The sequence below is a fragment of the Nyctibius grandis genome, chromosome 3 (genome assembly GCF_013368605.1).
Source record: "Nyctibius grandis isolate bNycGra1 chromosome 3, bNycGra1.pri, whole genome shotgun sequence".
In the NCBI taxonomy this organism is placed as follows: Eukaryota; Metazoa; Chordata; class Aves; order Nyctibiiformes; family Nyctibiidae; genus Nyctibius; species Nyctibius grandis.
In genome coordinates this window covers 114,629,651-114,648,205 of record NC_090660.1, presented here as the reverse complement: position 1 = coordinate 114,648,205, position 18,555 = coordinate 114,629,651, and the positions used below count along the sequence as shown (strand labels likewise).

Here is an 18,555-nt window from a genome sequence, read left to right as displayed (position 1 = left end):
CAATAGAAGGATGAAGAGCTGTGGCGTAGCGGAGGGACAACGCTAGGCACCGCCTCTCCGGGTGGGTCTCGCTCGCTGATTGGCGAAGAGCGGTGAAGGGGCGGGAACGCGCATGCCCGGAAGTGCGGCGGGAGCGGGGAGAGACGGAGGGTGGGGGGCTGCGGTGAGCGGCCGCCATGTTGGGGGGGGGCTTATGGGTGCTGGGGGGGGCTGTGATGGGGGGGTGCGTTATGGGTGCTAAGGGGGTCCCTGTGATTGGGGGGTGGGTTATGGGTGCTGGGGGGGTCCCTGTGACTTTGGGGGGGTGGGTTATGGGTGCTGGGGGGGGTCCCTGTGATTTTGGGGGGGGTTAGGGGTGCTGGGGGGGTCCCTGTGATTGGGGGTGAGTTAGGGGTGCTGGGGGGGTCCCAGTGATGGAGTGGGGGCTATGGGTGCCGGGGTGGTCCCTGTGATTTTGGGGGGGTTATGGGTGCAGGGGGGGGGTCTGTGATGGGTGGGTGGGTTATGGGTGCTGGGGGGGGGTCCCTGTGATTTTGGGGGGGGTTAGGGGTGCTGGGGGGGTCCCTGTGATTGGGGGTGAGTTAGGGGTGCTGGGGGGGTCCCAGTGATGGAGTGGGGGCTATGGGTGCCGGGGTGGTCCCTGTGATTTTGGGGGGGTTATGGGTGCAGGGGGGGGGGGGCTGTGATGGGGGGGTGGGTTATGGGTGCTCCCTGTGATGGGGGGGTGGGTTATGGGTGCTGGGGGGGTCCCAGTGCTCCCCCCAACCTCCCCTCCTGCCTGTCCCCCCCGCCCTGCAGCCCCCCGGTGCCGCCGCCATGCACTCCCTCGTCTTCCTCTGCGCCCGCCGCCTCCTGAGCCACCGCCCCGGCGCCCGCCGCGCCCTCGCCCTGCTCCCCGCCGAGCTCTACCCCGTCCTCTTCCGAGCGGCTTTCCTGGACGGGCGCACGCTGGCGTTGAGGGACCTGGTGGCCACGTGGCCCTTCCCCGTCCTCAGCTTCCAACGCCTTTTGGGCCACCGCGGTCCTCACCCGTTCCTGGAGGAGAAACCCAGCAAACCCTGCGTCCAGGCGGTCATCTCGGCCGTCGTGGGGCACCTCTGCCGGGCGCTGGAGGAGTCCTGCTGCGGCACGAGGTGGGTGCCGCGATGCCAAGCTCCTCTAGGGATGGGCAGGAGGCGTTTTCTTCCTCCTCAGGGTGACAGGAGGTGATGATGATCACCTTGAGCCAGCCAAGAAGGCCACCAGCATCCTGGCTTGTACCAGCACTAGTGTGGCTAGCAGGACCAGGGCAGGGATTGGCACTGGTGAGGCCGCACCTCGAATCCTGGGTGCAGTTTTGGGCCCCTCACGACAAGCAAGACCTTGAGGTGCTGGAGCGAGTCCAGAGAAGGGCAACGGGGCTGGTGAAGGGTCTGGAGCACAAGTGTGATGGGAGCGGCTGAGGGACCTGGGGGGGTTTAGTGCGGAGAAAAGGAGGCTGAGGAGAGACCTTCTCGCTCCCTACAACTGCCTGAAAGGAGGGTGTAGCGAGGGGGGGTTGGTCTCTTCTCCCAGGGAACAAGCGATGGGACGAGAGGAACCGGCCTCAAGTTGTGCCAGGGGAGGGTTAGGTTGGGTATAAGAAGGACACGGAGCTGTTGGGGCAAGTCCAGAGGAGGCACGGAGATGCTCAGAGGGCTGGAGCCCCTCTGCTCTGGAGACAGGCTGAGAGAGCTGGGGCTGTTCAGCCTGGAGAAGAGAAGGCTGTGGGGAGACCTTCTAGCACCTTCCAGTGCCTGAAGGGGCTACAGGAAAGCTGGAGAGGGACTTTGTACAAGGGCATGGAGTGATGGTGAGGTTCAGGTTGGACATTAGGAAGCATTTCTTCTCAGCAAGGGTCATTAGCCATTGGAAGGGGCTGCCCAGGGAGGTGGTGGAGTCACCATCTCTGGAGGGATTTAAGAAAAGCCTGGACATGGCACTTAGTGCCCTGGTCTAGTTGCCATGGTGGTGTCAGGGCAACGGTTGGACTCGATGACCTGGTTGATTCGGTGATTCTCCTCTTCCCCCAGCGAGCGCCGGTGCCGCCTGCGGCTGCTGGACATGACGGGCCTCCAGGACGACGACACCGACCGCGGCCCGGAGGGGATGAGCCTGTGGTCCGGCACGGTGGCCTTGGCCAAAGCCTGCCTCGAGGTCTCCAAACACCACGGCGAGTGCCTCAAACGCTCTTCCAAGCGCCGCAAAGGCCCCTCGGGCCCCTCGGCCTCCCCTCTACCCGTCGCCGTGGACGTCCGCGCCGATCTCTTCGTTAACGGCACGTCCTTCGGCGTCCTGCGGGACGCCCTCGGCGCCGCCGCCACCGGCCCCCTGCGCCTCAAGTGCCGCGACTTCCACGCCGAGGAGCTCTCCGTCGCCGGCACCGTGAGTTTGCTGGAGTCCTTGGACCCTTCGGGCGTGCGCCGGGTCGACCTGCGCTTCAACAACCTGGGGCTGGCGGGGCTCTGCGCCGTTTTGCCGCGCCTCGCCGCCTTCACCGACCTCCTCAGCCTCAAGCTGCCCTACAGCAACGTGGACGTGCGGCGCCCGGCCGCCGTGCCCGACGCTGGCCTCCGGTGCCTCGCCGCGCAGCTGGGCAGGCTGCCGGGCCTCAAGGAGCTCAACTTGGGCTCCTCGAGGCTTTCGGGGAAACTGAGGCAGCTTCTCAGGTGAGTTTGGTGTGGTGGAACCCCCTCCTGGTGCGGTGGTGGCTTCAGGGGGTGCTCACGGCTCTCCCTGCTCCCCGCAGCGACCTCCAGGCTCCTCTGGAGAGCTTGGAGCTGGCCTTCTGCTACCTCCTCCCCGGCGACCTCGCCTTCCTTTGCCAAAGCCACCACGCCGCCGCGCTGCGCAAGCTGGACCTGAGCGGCCACGACCTCACCGAGAACCTTCTCCAGCTTCTCCGGCGTCTCCTGGAGGAAGCTTCACCCTCCCTCCTCCACCTGGACCTCATGGAGTGCCGCCTCACGGACGCTCGCCTGGAGGCCCTGCTGCCGGCGCTGCGCCGCTGCTCCCGCCTCCGCTACCTGGGGCTTTTCGGCAACCCCCTCTCCACGCCGGGCCTCAAAGCCTTGGCGCGGCAAACCGCGGCGCTGCCGGATTTACGCCTCGTCGTCTACCCCTACCCCGTGGACTGCTACAGCGGGGACCCCCCCCGGCCGCCCTCCGCGTGGCTCTTCGAGGACGCCGTGGACCAGGAACGTTTCGCCGCGGTGAGCGCCGAGCTGGCCCGGCTGCTGGCGAGCTCCGGCAGAGCCGACGCCGTCTGGACCACCGGGCTCAGCCGCCACGGAGCCCTGGACTACTTCACCTTGTAGCTCGGAGCCCTCGGCCCACCCACCCGCCACGGCGGTACCACCGTGCCGCCACCCCTCCTTCCTCCCCAAATCTGGTGTTTCCTCCCCCAAATCCGGCGTTTCCCCCCCCAATCCGGCGTTTCCCCCCCCCAATCTGGCGTTTCCCCCCCCAATCTGGCGTTTCCCCCCCCAATCCGGCGTTTCCTCCCCCCAATCCGGCGTTTCCTCCCCCCAATCCGGCGTTTCCCCCCCAAATCTGGCGTTTCCTCCCCCCCCAAATCCGGCGTTTCCTCCCCAAATCCGGCGTTTCCTCCCCAAATCCGGCGTTTCCCCCCCCAGTCCGGCGTTTCCTCCCCCCAGTCCGGCGTTTCCCCCCCCAGTCCGGCGTTTCCCCCTCCAATCCGGCGTTTCCCCCCCCCATCCACCGTTTTCCCCCCCCCATCCGGCGTTTCCCCCCCCCAATCCGGCGTTTCCTCCCCCAATCCGGCGTTTCCCCCCCCAATCCGGCGTTTCCCCCCCCAATCCGGCGTTTCCTCCCCCCAGTCCGGCGTTTCCCCCCCCCAGTCCGGCGTTTCCCCCCCCAGTCCGGCGTTTCCCCCCCCAATCCGGCGTTTCCTCCCCCAAATCCGGCGTTTCCCCCCCCCAAATCTGGTGTTTCCTCCCCCAATCCGGCGTTTCCCCCCCCCCCATCCACCGTTTCCCCCCCCCATCCACCGTTTCCCCCCCCAATCCGGCGTTTCCCCCCCCAATCCGGCGTTTCCTCCCCCCAATCCGGCGTTTCCCCCCCAAATCCGGCGTTTTCCCCCCCCAAATCCGGCGTTTCCCCCCCCAATCCGGCGTTCCCCCCCCCAATCCGGCGTTCCCCCCCCCAATCCGGCGTTTCCCCCCCAATCTGGCGTTTCCCCCCCCCAATCTGGCGTTTCCCCCCCCCAATCCGGCGTTTCCCCCCCCAAATCTGGCGTTTCCCCCCAAATCTGGCGTTTCCCCCCGACATCCGGCGTTTCCCCCCCAAATCTGGCGTTTCCTCCCCCAATCCGGCGTTTCCCCCCCAAATCCGGCGTTTCCTCCCCCCAATCCGGCGTTTCCCCCCCAAATCCGGCGTTTCCTCCCCCCAAATCCGGCGTTTCCTCCCCCCAATCCGCCTTTTCCCCCCCCCAATCCGGCGTTTCCTCCCCCCAATCCGGCGTTTCCTCCCCCCAATCCGGCGTTCCCCCCCCCCCAATCCGGCGTTCCCCCCCCCCAATCCGGCGTTTCCTCCCCCAAATCCGGGGTTTCCCCCCCCAAATCCGGCGTTTCCCCCCCCAAATCCGGCGTTTCCCCCCCCCCAATCCGGCGTTCCCCCCCCCCAAATCCGGCGTTTCCCCCCCCAATCCGGCGTTCCCCCCCCCCAATCCGGCGTTTCCCCCCCCAAATCCGGCGTTTCCTCCCCCAAATCCGGCGTTTCCTCCCCCAAATCCGGCGTTCCTCCCCCCCAATCTGGTGTTTCCTCCCCCAATCCGGCGTTTCCTCCCCAAATCTGGCGTTTCCCCCCCCAAATCTGGCGTTTCCCCCCCAAATCTGGCGTTTCCCCCCCAAATCTGGCGTTTCCCCCCCAAATCTGGCGTTTCCCCCCCAAAATCTGGCATTTCCTCCCCCAATCTGGTGTTTCCTCCTCATCCCGCTGCTTTTCTGACACCTTCTCCTGTCACTGTGCCACCAGCATCAGCCCCAACCAGGGGCACCCGGTGCCACCGGTAACACCCAGCAGTGCCACATGTCACCGGGACATCACGCCAGCTCCAGGCAGAGTGGCATCTGAGCCCTCCTTAGCTCATTAATTAACACCAGATTAATAAACTTCTGCCACGTGGCGGCTGTCAAGCTTGTGGCAAAACTCTCACCACCCACGGACCCCAAACCCTGGTGGGTGGAGGAAACCTCATGGCTTGGCCACACCAGTAAAGCTCTTTTTTTATCATATACAGGCAGCATGGCAGCGTGGTGGCAGCATGGTGGCACCCACCCCGCCGTGGTGGCACCCGGTGAGGTGGGGTTGGGACTGGGTGGGCTTTAAGGTCCCTTCCCACCCAAACCAGTCTGGGGTTCTGCCTCCCCGCCGCGCAGCACTGGTAATAACTCCTCGCCCAGCTGGTACCTCCGCCCTTCCCACACGAAGTGGGTCGGGGGCTGTGCCACCCCCCGCCCGTACTCGAAGCCGGGGCTCCACTCCAGCGCCAGCGCCGAGCGCACCAGCCCCACGCCGCCCGCTTTCACCGGCGCCGGGTGGTAAAGCCGCCCGTTCTCGGGCAGCATCACCAGCCTCTCGGGTTGGAAGGGCACGGCCAAGCCGGGGCCGCCGCCGCAGTAGGAGAGGAGCCGGTGGTGCCCGCCGGTGCCCGGCAGGAGGTGGGTGAAGACGACGGGCCGGTCGTCGCAGCGGAGGAAGTTCCTCTCGCGCCCGCAGAGCGACACGAAGGGGAAGGCGCCCTCGTAGCGCCCGCTCCGGTTGGGCTCCAGGCGCTTGAAGAAGAAGGTGAGGAACCCTACGTCTGCCAAGATGGAGGGCGGCTCGTTAGGCCTCGCTAATTAACCCCCCGGCAGTTAATTAACTGTTGTTGGGGGTTGTTTGTTAGCGGGGCTGCAATTGGGGAAGGTGGCGGAGGGAAGAGCGGTCGGCTCGGGGAGGGGAGTTACCATGTCAGGAGAAGCTATTAATAGCAGGAGCTGCTTAATTAATCAGGTAATTAATATGCAAATAGCGCCCAGCGGCTGTTTTGCCACCTGCAAAGGTGCCAGAGTGGGGGGCGCACCCCCTGAGATGGCCCCGGTGCCAAGGGCTCAGCCCCTTGTTAAGGCTGAGACCCCAATTAAGGATGAGATCCCAATTAAGCATCGGATCCTGATTACGGATGAGAATCGCAATTAAGGATAAGAATCCCAATTAAGGATGAGATCCCAATTAAGCATTAGATCCTGATTAAGGATGAGATTCCCAATTAAGGATGATAATCCCAATTAAGCATCAGATCCTGATTAAGGATGAGATCCCAATTAAGCATCGGATCCTGATTAAGGATGAGATTCCCAATTAAGGCTCGCATCCTGATTAAGGATGAGATCCCAATTAAGCATCGCATCCTGATTAAGGATGAGATTCCCAATTAAGGATGAGATCCCAATTAAGCATCAGATCCTGATAAGGATGAGATCCCAATTAAGCATCAGATCCTGATTAAGGATGAGAATCCCAATTAAGGATGAGATCCCAATTAAGCATCGGATCCTGATTAAGGATGAGAATCCCAATTAAGGATGAGAATCCCAATTAAGGATGAGATCCCAATTAAGCATCGGATCCTGATTAAAGATGAGAATCCCAATTAAGGATGAGAATCCCAATTAAGGATGAGATCCCAATTAAGCATTGGATCCTGATTAAGGATGAGATTCCCAATTAAGCATCGCATCCTGATTAAGGATGAGATTCCCAATTAAGGATGAGAATCCCAATTAAGCATCGCATCCTGATTAAGGATGAGATTCCCAATTAAGGCTCACATCCTGATTAAGGATGAGATCCCAGTTAAGCATTGGATCCTGATTAAGGATGAGATTCCCAATTAAGCATTGGATCCTGATTAAGGATGAGAACCTAATTAAGCATCAGATTCTTATTAAGGATGAGATCCCAATTAAGCATCGGATCCTGATTAAGGATGAGATTCCCAATTAAGCATCGCATCCTGATTAAGGATGAGATCCCAATTAAGCATCGCATCCTGATTAAGGATAAGATCCCAATTAAGCACTGGATCCTGATTAAGGATGAGAATCCCAATTAAGCATCAGATCCCGATTAAGGATGAGATCCCAATTAAGGATCGGACCCCAATCAAGGATGAGATCCCAATTAAGCATCGCATCCTGATTAAGGATGAGATTCCCAATTAAGCATTGGATCCTGATTAAGGATGAGAACCTAATTAAGCATCAGATTCTTATTAAGGATGAGATCCCAATTAAGCATCAGATCCTGATTAAGGATGAGATCCCAATTAAGCATCGGATCCTGATTAAGGATGAGATCCCAATTAAGCATCGGATCCTGATTAAGGATGAGATCCCAATTAAGCATCGCATCCTGATTAAGGATGAGATTCCCAATTAAGGCTCAGACCCCAATTAAGGATGATGGGGGGGCGGAGCCATGCTGGTGAGGTGTTTTGGGGGAATTTGGGTTTTTTTTGGGGGGGTTTGGGGGGTTTTGGGTTTTTTTTTGGGGTATTTCGGGGGGTTTCGGTACCTTTGAAGCAGGTGATGAAGTTCTTGACCTTGGTGTCGTCCAGGAAAAGCTGCGGGAAAGCGGGAAAAAGGCTCAAAAACCCCGAAGGATCCTTTTGGGATCCACCCAGGGTCCTTTTGGGATCCACCCAGGGTCCATCTGGGCTCTGTCCTGAGTCCTTTTGGGGTCTTTTGGGGGTTTGCCCAAGGTCTGTTTGGGATCCACCCAGGCTCCGTCTGGGATCCTTTTGGGATCCACCCAGCATCTGTCTGGGATTCTTTTAGGATCTTTTGGGGGTTTGCCCAGGGTCGGGTTGGGATCTGTTTGGGATCCATCTGGGATCCACCCAGGGTCCATGTGGGTTCTATTTGGGATCTGACGGGGAGGGTCTGTCCTGGGTCCATCTGGGATCTGTCCTGGATCCATCTGGGATCTGTCTGGAGCCTGATTGGGACCTGTTTGGGATCTGTCCAGGATCCACCCAAGGTGTGCCCGGGGTCTGCCTGGGATCTGGGGTCTGTGTCTTGGGTCCATGTGGGATCTGTCCAGGATCTGTTTGGGATCTGCCCTGAGTGTCTCTGGGATCTGTTTGGGATCTGTCCTGACTCCATTCAGGGTCTTTTTGGGATCCACCTGGGGTCCGTCCAGGGTCCACCTGGGATCCTTATGGGATCTGTCCTGAGTATCTCTGGGATCTCTTTGGGATTTGTCCCGAGTCCTTCTGGGATCTGTTTGGGATCTGTCCCGAGTCCACCTGGGATCTGTTTGGGATCTGTCTTGAGTATCTCTGGGATCTATTTGGGATCTGTCCTGAGTATCTCTGGGATCTCTTTGAGATCTGTCCCGAGTCCACCCGGGATCTGTTTAGGATCTGTCCTGACTCCATTCAGGGTCTTTTTGGGATCCACCTGGGGTCCGTCCAGGGTCCGCCCGGGATCTTTATGGGATCTTTATGGGATCTTTATGGGATCTTTATGGGATCTTTTTGGGATCTGTCCTGGGTCCATTTGGGATCCGTTTAGGATCTGCCCTGACTCCACTCAGGGTATTTTTGGGTCCATTTCACGTCTGTCCTGGGCCCACCCGGGCCCCGCTGCCCCCGTTGTCCCCCCGCTCCCCGGGTACCCCCGTCCCCGCCCCCCCCCCGGTTGTCCCCCCGGTACCGGTACCTGTCCCTGGTGATCGATGTAGTAGAAATACTCGCGGGTGCGCGGCCCCGGGCGCTGCCCCTGCTGGTACCGGACCCCGGGCCCGGGCCCCGCCGCCCCGGCACCGGCACCGGCCCCGACCCGCAGCAGCGGCGGCAGCCGCATCCCCCCGCACCGGCCCCGGGCCCGACAGCGGCCACCGGAAGCGGCCGCGGCCGGACGGGTCCGTCGGTGACACCGCTCCGGGCGGGGCCTGCGCCGGCCCCGGGGAGCCCCGGCCCTGTGGGCACCCCCAGCCCCTATAGACAACCCACAGCCCCTATGGGCACCCCACAGCCCTTATAGACACCGACAGCCCCTATGGGCACCCCCAGCCCCTATAGACACCCCCAGGCCCTATGGGCACCCCACAGGCCCTATGGGCACCAACAGCCCCTATAGACACCCCTCAGCCCCTATAGACACCCCACAGCCCCTATAGACACTGCGCTGCCTATGGGCACCCCCAGCCCCTATGGGCACCCACAGCCTCTATAGACACCCCCCCAGCCCCTATGGGCACCCCACAGCCCTTATAGACACCGACAGCCCCTATGGGCACCCCCCAGCCCCTATGGGCACCCCACAGCCCTTATAGACACTGACAGCCCCTATGGGCACCCCCAGGCCCTATGGGCACCCCACAGGCCCTATGGGCACCCCCAGCCCCTATAGACACTGCATTGCCTATAGCACCCCCAGCCCCTATGGGCACCCCCAGCCCCTATAGACACCCACAGCCTTTATAGACACCCCACCACCTATGGGCACCCACAGCCCCTATACATGCCCACCCGCCCCTATAGACACCCACACCCCCTACAGACACTCCTACCCCCTATAGACACCCCTACCCCCTATAGATGTCCCTATCCCCCCTATAGACACCCACCCAGCCTTATAGACACACATACTCCCTCTAGACAGCCACAGCTCCTGTGTGCCCCTATACACACCCCTATAGACACCCATGTACCCCTGTAGGCACCCATACCATCTATACACACCCACCTGCCCTATAGATACCCATACTCCCTATAGACACCTGCCCAGCCCTATAGGCACCCATGCACCCCTATACACACTTACGCACCCCTCTGCACCCCTATACACACCTACCCACCCCTATAGACACCCCACTGCCCCTATATACACCCACCTACTCCTATAGACACCCACCTGCCTCTATAGACACCCATACCCTCTGTGTGCCCCTATATACACCCTTTACAACCCTATATACACCCCCCCACACCCCTATATAGACCCATGTGCCCCTATACACACCCATACCCACCTGTGTGCCCCTATACACCCCTACAGAGGCTGTATGGTATGTGTGGGGCGTCCCTATACACCCTGTGTGGCAGAGGGTGACCATATATACACCCTATAGATGCTGTATGGCATGGGTGGGGTGTCCCTATACACCCTGTGTGGCAGAGGGTGACCGTATACACCCTATAGAGGCTTATGGCATGGGTGGGGTGTCCCTATACACCCTGTGTGGCGGAGGGTGACCATATACACCCTAGAGAGGCTGTAGGGCATGGGTGGAGCCATATAGACCCCTATAGACCCTATAGGCCCCTAGGTGCAGCCAGGCCCTCACAACCACGCCTATAGACCCTATAGGCCCCTATATGGCCCTGGGTGCAGCCAGGCCCTCACAACGAGCCCTATAGACCCTATAGGCCCCTATATGGCCCTGGGTGCAGCCAGGCCCTCACAACCACCCCTATAGGCCCCTATATGGCCCTGGGTGCAGCCAGGCCCTCACAACCACGCCTATAGACCCTATAGGCCCCTATATGGCCCTGGGTGCAGCCGGGCCCTCACAACCACCCCTATAGCCCCTAGAGGCCCCTATATGGCCCTGGGTGCAGCCAGGCCCTCACAACCAGCCCTATAGACCCTATAGGCCCCTATATGGCCCTGGGTGCAGCCAGGCCCTCACAACCACCCCTATAGACCCTATAGGCCCCTATATGGCCCTGGGTGCAGCCAGGCCCTCACAACCACCCCTATAGCCCCTATAGACCCCTATATGGCCCTGGGTGCAGCCAGGCCCTCACAACCACCCCTATAGCCCCTATAGACCCCTATATGGCCCTGGGTGCAGCCAGGCCCTCACAACCACCCCTATAGACCCTATAGGCCCCTATATGGCCCTGGGTGCAGCCAGGCCCTCACAACCACCCCTATAGACCCCTATATGGCCCTGGGTGCAGCCGGGCCCTCACAACCACCCCTATAGCCCCTATAGGGTCCCCCACCCCACCCCACCAGCCCTCGTTCCGCTCCAGAGTGAACGACCCGCCGGGACGCACCGTCCATACGTAGCTTTATTCACACGCCTCTATACGTCCCCCCCCACCTTGTGCCCCCCCAGTGCCATACTGGGACACCCCCCCAGTGCCATACTGGGACACCCCCTCCTCTCCCCCCCCCTCCCAAATATCCCCCCTGCCCTGGGGGCGGGGGGGGGGAGGGAAGGGCCTGATCCTGTTCCCCCCCCCCAGCATGTCGGGGGGGGGTGGGATTTGTCCCTAATTAATATTTTTTTTTAATTGTTTTAAATAATTTTTTCTTGTTTTTAATAATAAATAAAACGTGAAAAAAAGGGAAAAAAAAAAAGGAGAAAAAAAATAATTAAGAAAAAAAATTAATTAAGAAAAAAATTAATATATAAAACCTGACGGGGGGGAAATTAATTAAAGGGAAATTAAGGAAGTGGGGGGACCCCCCCCCCCTCTGTCCCCTCCCCGGCGCCTGGCAGTGAGCAGAGCTGGGAGGTAGCGCTGGGTGCCCCCCCCCCACCCTGGGGACCCCCCACCCTTGGGACCCCCCAGCCCTGGGACCCCCCCCTGGAGAAAATAGCATCTGGGTTGATAATTAAGGGGGAGCGCTAATTAATAACTCTCTGTATAGATCTATATACTCTGGTGCCCCCCCACCCTAGTGGGTGCTCCCCACCCCAATGGGTGCCCCACCACCCCAATGGGTGCCCCCCCATGGTCCTGCTTCGCCCCAGGTGGAGCCGAAGGCACTTGGGGGTAGGGGTGACCATGGGGGGGCGCCCTTCGACTCCAAGGTGGGGTTGGGGGTAGGGGGGTGCAGAGGGGAGGAGGGTGCCAAGGTGGGTCCAGGAGGAGGAGGAGGTGGGGAATAGGTGCCAAGGTGGGTTGGGTGGGAGCTGGAGATGGTGGTGGGCACCAAAATGGGTCCAGGAGAAGGAGGAGGAGGTGGGGGGGCACCAAGATGGGTTGGGCAGGACCTGGAGATGATGGGCACCAAAATGGGTCCAGGAAGACCAGGAGATGATGGGTGCTAATATGGGGTGGGCAGGACCTGGAGGAGATGGTGGCACCCAAATGGGTTGGGCAGGAGCAGAAGATGACGGGCACCAAGATGGGTTCAGCAGGACCTGGAGGAGATGGTGGGCACCAAAATGGGTCCAGGAGAAGGAGGAGATGGTGGGCACCAAAATGGGTCCAGGAGGACCAGGAGATGATGGGTACCAAGATGGGTTGGGCAGGACCTGGAGGAAATGACGGGCACCAAGATGGGTTCGGCAGGACCGAGAGGAGATGATGGCACCCAAATGGGTTGGGCAGGAGCAGAAGATGATGGGTGCCAAGATGGGTTGGGCAGGACCTGGAGGAGATGGTGGGCACCAAAATGGGTCCAAGAGAACCAGGAGATGATGGGTGGCAAGATGGGTTTGGCAGGACCTGGAGATGATGGTGGGCACCAAAATGGGTCCAGGAGAAGGAGGAGATGGTGGGCACCAAAATGGGTCCAGGAGGACCAGGAGATGATGAGTGCTAAGATGGGTTGGGCAGGACCTGGAGGAGATGATGGGCACCAAAATGGGTCAAGCAGGACCAGGAGATGATGGGTGGCAAGATGGGTTCGGCAGGACCTGGAGGAGATGATGGCACCCAAACGGGTTGGGCAGGAGCAGAAGATGATGGGTGGCAAGATGGGTTGGGCAGGACCTGAAGGAGATGGTGGGCACCAAGATGGGTTGGGCAGGACCTGGAGGAGATGATGGGCACCAAAATGGGTCCAGGAAGACCAGGAGATGATGGGTGCTAATATGGGGTGGGCAGGACCTGGAGGAGATGGTGGCACCCAAATGGGTCCAGGAGGACCAGGAGATGATGGGTGCCAAGATGGGTTGGGCAGGACCTGGAGGAGATGGTGGGTGCTAAGTTGGGTTGGGCAGGACCTGGAGGAGATGACGGGCACCAAGATGGGTTCAGCAGGACCTGGAGGAGATGGTGGGCACCAAAATGGATCCAGGAAGACCAGATGATGGGTGCTAAGATGGGGTGGGCAGGACCTGGAGGAGATGATGGGCGCCAAGATGGGTCAAGCAGAGATGATAGGTGCTGAGATGAGTTTGGCAGGACCAGAAGGAGATGACAGGCACCAAGATGGGTTGGGCAGGACCAGGAGATGATGGGTGCCAAGATGTGTCCAGCAGGACCAGGAGGAGATGATGGGTGCCAAGATGGGTCCAGTAGGGCCAAGCAGAGATGATGAGCACCAAGACAGGTTGGGCAGGACCAGGAGGAGATGGGTGCCAGGATGGGTTGGGCAGGACCAGGAGAAGATGATGAGCACCAAGATGGGTCCAGTAGGGCCAAGCAGAGATGATTGGCACCAAGACAGGTTGGGCAGGACCAGGAAGAGATGGGTGCCAAGATGGGTTAGCCAGGACCAGGAGTATATGACAAGCACCAAGATGGGTCCAGAGAAGCAGGAGGAGATGATGGGTTCCAAGATATATCCAGCAGGACCAGGAGGAGATGATGGGCTCCAAGGTGGGTCCAGGAGGACCAGTAGGACGTGACAGATGCCAAGACCTGTCCAGCAGGGTAAAGCAGAGATGATTGGCACCAAGATAGATCCAGCAGGAGATGATGGATGCCAAGCCGGGTCCAGGAGAACCAGGAGAAGATGACAGGCACCAAGATGGGTCCAGCAGGAACAGGAGGAGATGATGGGTACCAAGATGTTTTGGGCAGGACCAGGAGGAGATGACGGGCATCAAGATGGTTCCAGGAGAACCAGGACATGATGAGTGCCAAGATGGTCCCAGCAGGACCAGAAGGACATGAGATACCAAGATGGGTCCAGCAGGACCAGGAGGAGATGATGGGCATGAAGATGGGTCCAGCAGGAGCAGGAGGAGATGATGGACACCAAGATGGGTCCAGGAGGATCAAGCAGGAGATTATGGACACCAAGATGGGTCCAGCAGGACCAGGAACAGATGATGGGTGCCAAGATGAGTCCAGCAGGGCCAAGCAGACATGATGGGTGTTGAGACAGGTCCTTTGGGGCCTGATGGTGCCGACGCGTGGTGAGATGGGTCCAGTGTGGTGCCAGGGATGGGCACGGTGACGTGTGCGGGCAGCGACCTGCCTGCCCACCTCCTCCACCACCCCAGGACGGGCAACCAGCCACAAGGAGCCACCCGGGGCACGGCAGCTCCCGAAGGGACCCCCAGCACCCACCCCTGGGTGCCCCCAGCTCCACCACGGGATGGACCCTGGTGGTACCCACAGCCTCCTTCCCTGCGGGCTGGGACTCTCCTGGCACACCGGGACGGTTGTCACTCTGATCCCCAACGTGCCACGTCCTCCAGGTGGTTGTCCCCTGCTCAACTTGGTGCTGGTGGCTTCTCCTGGCTCCCCATGGCTGCCCCATGGCTCTGCTCTCAGCCCAACCCCAACAGAGATGTGGTGGGACCCCTTTGACTCCTCCCCATCCCTGCCCAACCTCCCCCATCCTCCACGTTGTCACCTACTCCCCAGGTCCCCGTTGTCACCCATGGCCACGCAGGACACCTGGGCTGGAAACACCACCCTCTGGCCAGCGAAGAGGTGGGCAGTGAGGTGGCCAGAAGGTCGGGATGGGACATGAGGAACGGTCCCATGGCCTGCTGTAGGACAGGAGAGGACGGAGATGGGCAGGGTGCCCCGGCGTAGGGGGGGGACGAGCCACCCAGCACCCTCCTTCTGCGGGGTCCGGCTTGTGCTCCTTGGCCCAGCGGGGTGGCGGAGGGGACTCGATGGCGGGCGCTATAGGATGCCCTCCATGAAGCTGGTGTCGAGGTGCTGGATGAGCACCCGGATGAAGGACATCTCCTTGCGGGTGTTCTCGAAGATGATCCGCGGGTCGTCCGATTGGCAGCGCAGGCAGTTGGGGGCCATCACCATGGCCAGGTTATTGACGTCCATCTTGGTGACGGCCACGTTGGCCGGCTGCACGAACACCTGGAGAGAGCGGGGAGGAAGGCGGCGTTGATGGGGGTGGTGGGAGATGGGTTGGGTGGAGACCACGTGGACCTCCTGGTTCTTGGATGAGGTCAATCAATCAATGAGGTTGGAAGAGCCCTCTGGGCTCATCGAGTCCAACCATTGCCCTGACACCACCATGGCAACTAGACCATGGAGATGGAGGCCACCACATCAACTTGAGGAACCCAAAGCTACCTCAAGAAAGGCAACCAGAGTGGGGAGGTGTCTCCTCCGTACCTGTAGGAAGCGGATGAGGTAGCACAGCACCATTTTGTTGATCCTGGGCAGAGAGTGGACGACAGCGATGGCCGCCTCGGGGTTCTCGTAGTGGGTGATGCACTGCTCGTAGAACTCGTGAGGGATCAGCGGCTCCTCCAGCTCCCGGTACCAGAGCTTCAGCAGGGAGGCTGGTGGTGGGGACACGGAGAAGATGGAGGAGATGAGACCTGGTGGGTGGAGGGCCTGATTCTGCACCCCCACGAAGTACCCTGAGGTCCTACCGGGAACGTGGGGGTCCTCCAAGCCGGTGGGGATCTTCCACTGGTCCACCTGTAGCTTGAGCGCGTTGACCTCGTCGATGTCACCGGGGACTCTGCGGGGGGAAGAGATGTCACTCCCCAAGCAAGAGATGGGGACCCACCTGCCTAACACCCTCCCCGGGCTTTGGGGGGTTCCTTCTGGGTGCATGTGGGGCTCAAGGAGAGCCAAGAGGGGACATCAACGAGGGATGGAGCCATTTGGGGACCTGGCTGCTGCCCCATAGGGACATCCTGCGTGCAGACCCCAAGACCCTGACGTGACTCTGGTGGGCATCAGAGAATGGGCATGACCCTGCCATGGAGAAACACCCATGGAGCAAGAAGAACTTCTTGGAGCAAGAAGTTGGGGGGCTGCTCACTGCCCCACAGGAGAAGAAAGGCACCCATGGGGACACAGGGAAGGGGACAACTGCCCCATAACGAGGCGACTCATTATGGCTTCCCCCCATGAGAAGGTCCAGGCTGCCACCATCCTGGGGGGTCCTCCTGTAGCTGTAGGTGGCTTTACCTGAAGATGCCCTCGGTCTGGTCCCCGTTGAGCGCCAGGACCTCCTCGGAGAGGCGGGTCTGCACCCAGGGCAGCTGCCGGTCGGGGTACCGCTCCTTCTGCATGTTGATGATGTCCTGCAGGGAGCTGCCGAACATGGAAGGGTTGAAGACGGCGTTCTTGGCGTGGCGGATCTCCTCGATGTTTGGCTTCTTCAGGCCCTGGGAGAGACAAGAGAGGTCACCGGCGCCGTCAGGAACAGCGGTCGGTGGCCCCGCAGCCAGGACGGGCGTGGGGGGTCCTGCTCAACACCAGCGCCCCATGGCCGAGCTCCAGGGCTGGTTGAGATGCCCATCATGTGATGGAGCCATGGATGAACTCTAGGCAATCAGGCCAAGGTCTCCAGCGGCAAAATGCAGCCGGTGGGCAGGTGCCTCCACCCACCATCTTGATTCCAAAGTGAATCCAGCCCTGGAGGTTCTCCCCACGGTGCTTGGTAGGACCCACAAGCTCTGCCATGGGGCCACAGCTGGTGGCTTGGTCACAGGAGGGCACTGCTGTTCTTGCCACCACGCAGGAGATGTGTGTGGCCATGGTGGGAGGCAGAAGGGATGGACATGGCAGATGTGAGTGGTGGGACGCAGAAGAGGAGATGGATGGAGTGGACGTGTGTGTGGTGGGATGCAGAAGAAACGGATGGATGTGGTGGCCACATGCATGGTGGGAAGCAGAAGGAATGGACACAGCAGCCATCTGTGTGGTGGGATGTAGAAGAGGAGATGGATGGAGCAGATGTGTGCATGGTGGGATGCAGAAGAGGAGATGGAGCAGATCTGTGCACGGTGGGACACAGAAGAGGAGTGGATGCAATGGACGTGTGTGTGGTGGGACATAGAAGAGGAGATGGATGGAGCAGACGTGTGTGGTGGGATGTAGAAGAGAAGATGGAGCAGACGTGCATGGTGGGATGTAGAAGAGGAGATGGACACAATGGATGTGTGCGTGGTGGGACGCAGAAGAGGAGATGAATGTGGTGGCCACATGTATGGTGGGAAGCAGAAGGGATGGACACAGCAGCCATCTGTGTGGTGGGATGTAGAAGAGGAGATGGAGATGTGTGCATGGTGGGACACAGAAGAGGAGTGGATGCAATGGATGTGTGAGTGGTGGGATGCAGAAGAAGAGATGGACACAATGGATGTGGGTGTGGTGGGACATAGAAGAGGAGATGGATGCAATGGATGTGTGTGTGGTGGGACATAGAAGAGGAGCCAGATGGCGCAGACGTGTGTGGTGGGACATAGAAGAGGAGATGGACACAATGGATGTGTGCGTGGTGGGATGTAGAAGAGGACATAGATGCAGTGGCCACATGCAGGGTGGGAAGCAGAAGGGGTGGACACAGCAGCCATCTGTGTGGTGGGATGCAGAAGAGGAGATGGATGCAATGGATGTGTGTGTGGTGGGACATAGAGGAGATAGATGGAGCAGACGTGTGGGGGGATGTAGAAGAGGAGATGGACACATGGATGTGTGCGTGGTGGGATGTAGAAGAGGAGATGGATGTGGTGGCCACATGCATGGTGGGAAGCAGAAGGGATGGACACAGCAGCCATCTGCGTGTTGGGATGCAGAAGAGGAGATGGATGCAGTGGATGTGTACGTGGTGGGACGTAGAAGAAGAGCAGATGGAGCAGATGTGTGGTGGGATGTAGAAGAGGAGAAAGATTGGGCACATGTGTGTGGTGGGACGCAGAAGATGAGATGGACGCAGCTCCCCAACAGCTGGATCTGGCCCAGCATCTCCCCCCCAGACAGAGCCAAGACAGGAGGAGCCGCCCTGGCTGTGCCTTGAGCCGCTGGTGGGGTCGGGGTCCTCCATCGCTCCCGTCTTGGCCTTCAAAGGGCAGCAGGACACGGCCATCAAGGAGCCCCTGGTGAGCGACGTGTCCCCTTGTCTCGGGAGATGTCACCAGGAAGAGCCGAGCTGCCGTGGACCGAGGAGGGGTCCCACCGTGTCTTCTCTATCCCCATGAAATGTGGAGAGGGAAACTGAGGCCATGGTGGTGGTGGGGCCATCAAGAGCTCCCCAGGTTGTACATCAACCCCTGTCCGGGGTGTTTTAATAATAAATCAGCTGTGTAGGTTTGGGAAGGACCTGGTGGACGCCAGAAGGTCCCCAGAAGGTCCCCAGATGGGCAAACCACAATGAAGATGCCACCAGGGCAGCCCCCCTCAAAAGCCAGGGAGATGCCACCTGCTGGAGCATCCTTTTCAACCCTTGGCACGCTTTTGCTCCTGAGTTTTGCTCCCAGGATCATTTCCTTAATCCCTGTTCGCTCCCTTGGTCATGGGTAGGTTTGGGAAGGACCTGGTGGACCCCAGAAGGTCCCCAGATGGGCAAACCATGCTGAAGATGCCCAGAACATCCTCACCACGGGTCTGACACAAGC

General features: G+C 60.0%; 3 protein-coding genes across 5 annotated transcripts in view; 1 reads left to right on the top strand and 2 right to left on the bottom strand.

The window, feature by feature from the left end:
- Positions 1–105: 105 nt before the first annotated feature.
- On the top strand, positions 106–3,474 carry LRRC14 (leucine rich repeat containing 14). The gene is made up of 4 exons (XM_068395741.1): positions 106–163; positions 799–1,133; positions 2,052–2,687; positions 2,768–3,474. Exons 1-4 carry the CDS (start codon positions 113–115, stop codon positions 3,333–3,335), a joined length of 1,590 nt encoding a protein of 529 aa, XP_068251842.1. The 5' UTR covers positions 106–112; the 3' UTR covers positions 3,336–3,474.
- Positions 3,475–5,252: 1,778 nt separating this feature from the next.
- C3H8orf82 (chromosome 3 C8orf82 homolog) lies at positions 5,253–8,903 on the bottom strand. The gene is made up of 3 exons (XM_068395744.1): positions 8,745–8,903; positions 7,597–7,645; positions 5,253–5,842 (listed from the first exon to the last, which is right to left on the bottom strand). Exons 1-3 carry the CDS (start codon positions 8,886–8,888, stop codon positions 5,364–5,366), a joined length of 672 nt encoding a protein of 223 aa, XP_068251845.1. The 5' UTR covers positions 8,889–8,903; the 3' UTR covers positions 5,253–5,363.
- A 4,230-nt stretch (positions 8,904–13,133) lies between these two features.
- ARHGAP39 (Rho GTPase activating protein 39) overlaps positions 13,134–18,555 on the bottom strand; it is a 165,431-nt gene continuing 160,009 nt past the window's right edge. For all 3 annotated transcript variants that reach the window (XM_068395735.1, XM_068395734.1, XM_068395736.1), the window contains 4 exons: positions 16,124–16,323; positions 15,577–15,668; positions 15,314–15,483; positions 13,134–15,052 (listed from right to left, as the gene is read on the bottom strand). In XM_068395735.1, coding sequence (XP_068251836.1) covers positions 14,858–15,052; positions 15,314–15,483; positions 15,577–15,668; positions 16,124–16,323 — 657 coding nt within the window. In that variant the 3' untranslated portion in view covers positions 13,134–14,857. The remainder of the gene's footprint in view (positions 15,053–15,313; positions 15,484–15,576; positions 15,669–16,123; positions 16,324–18,555) is intronic.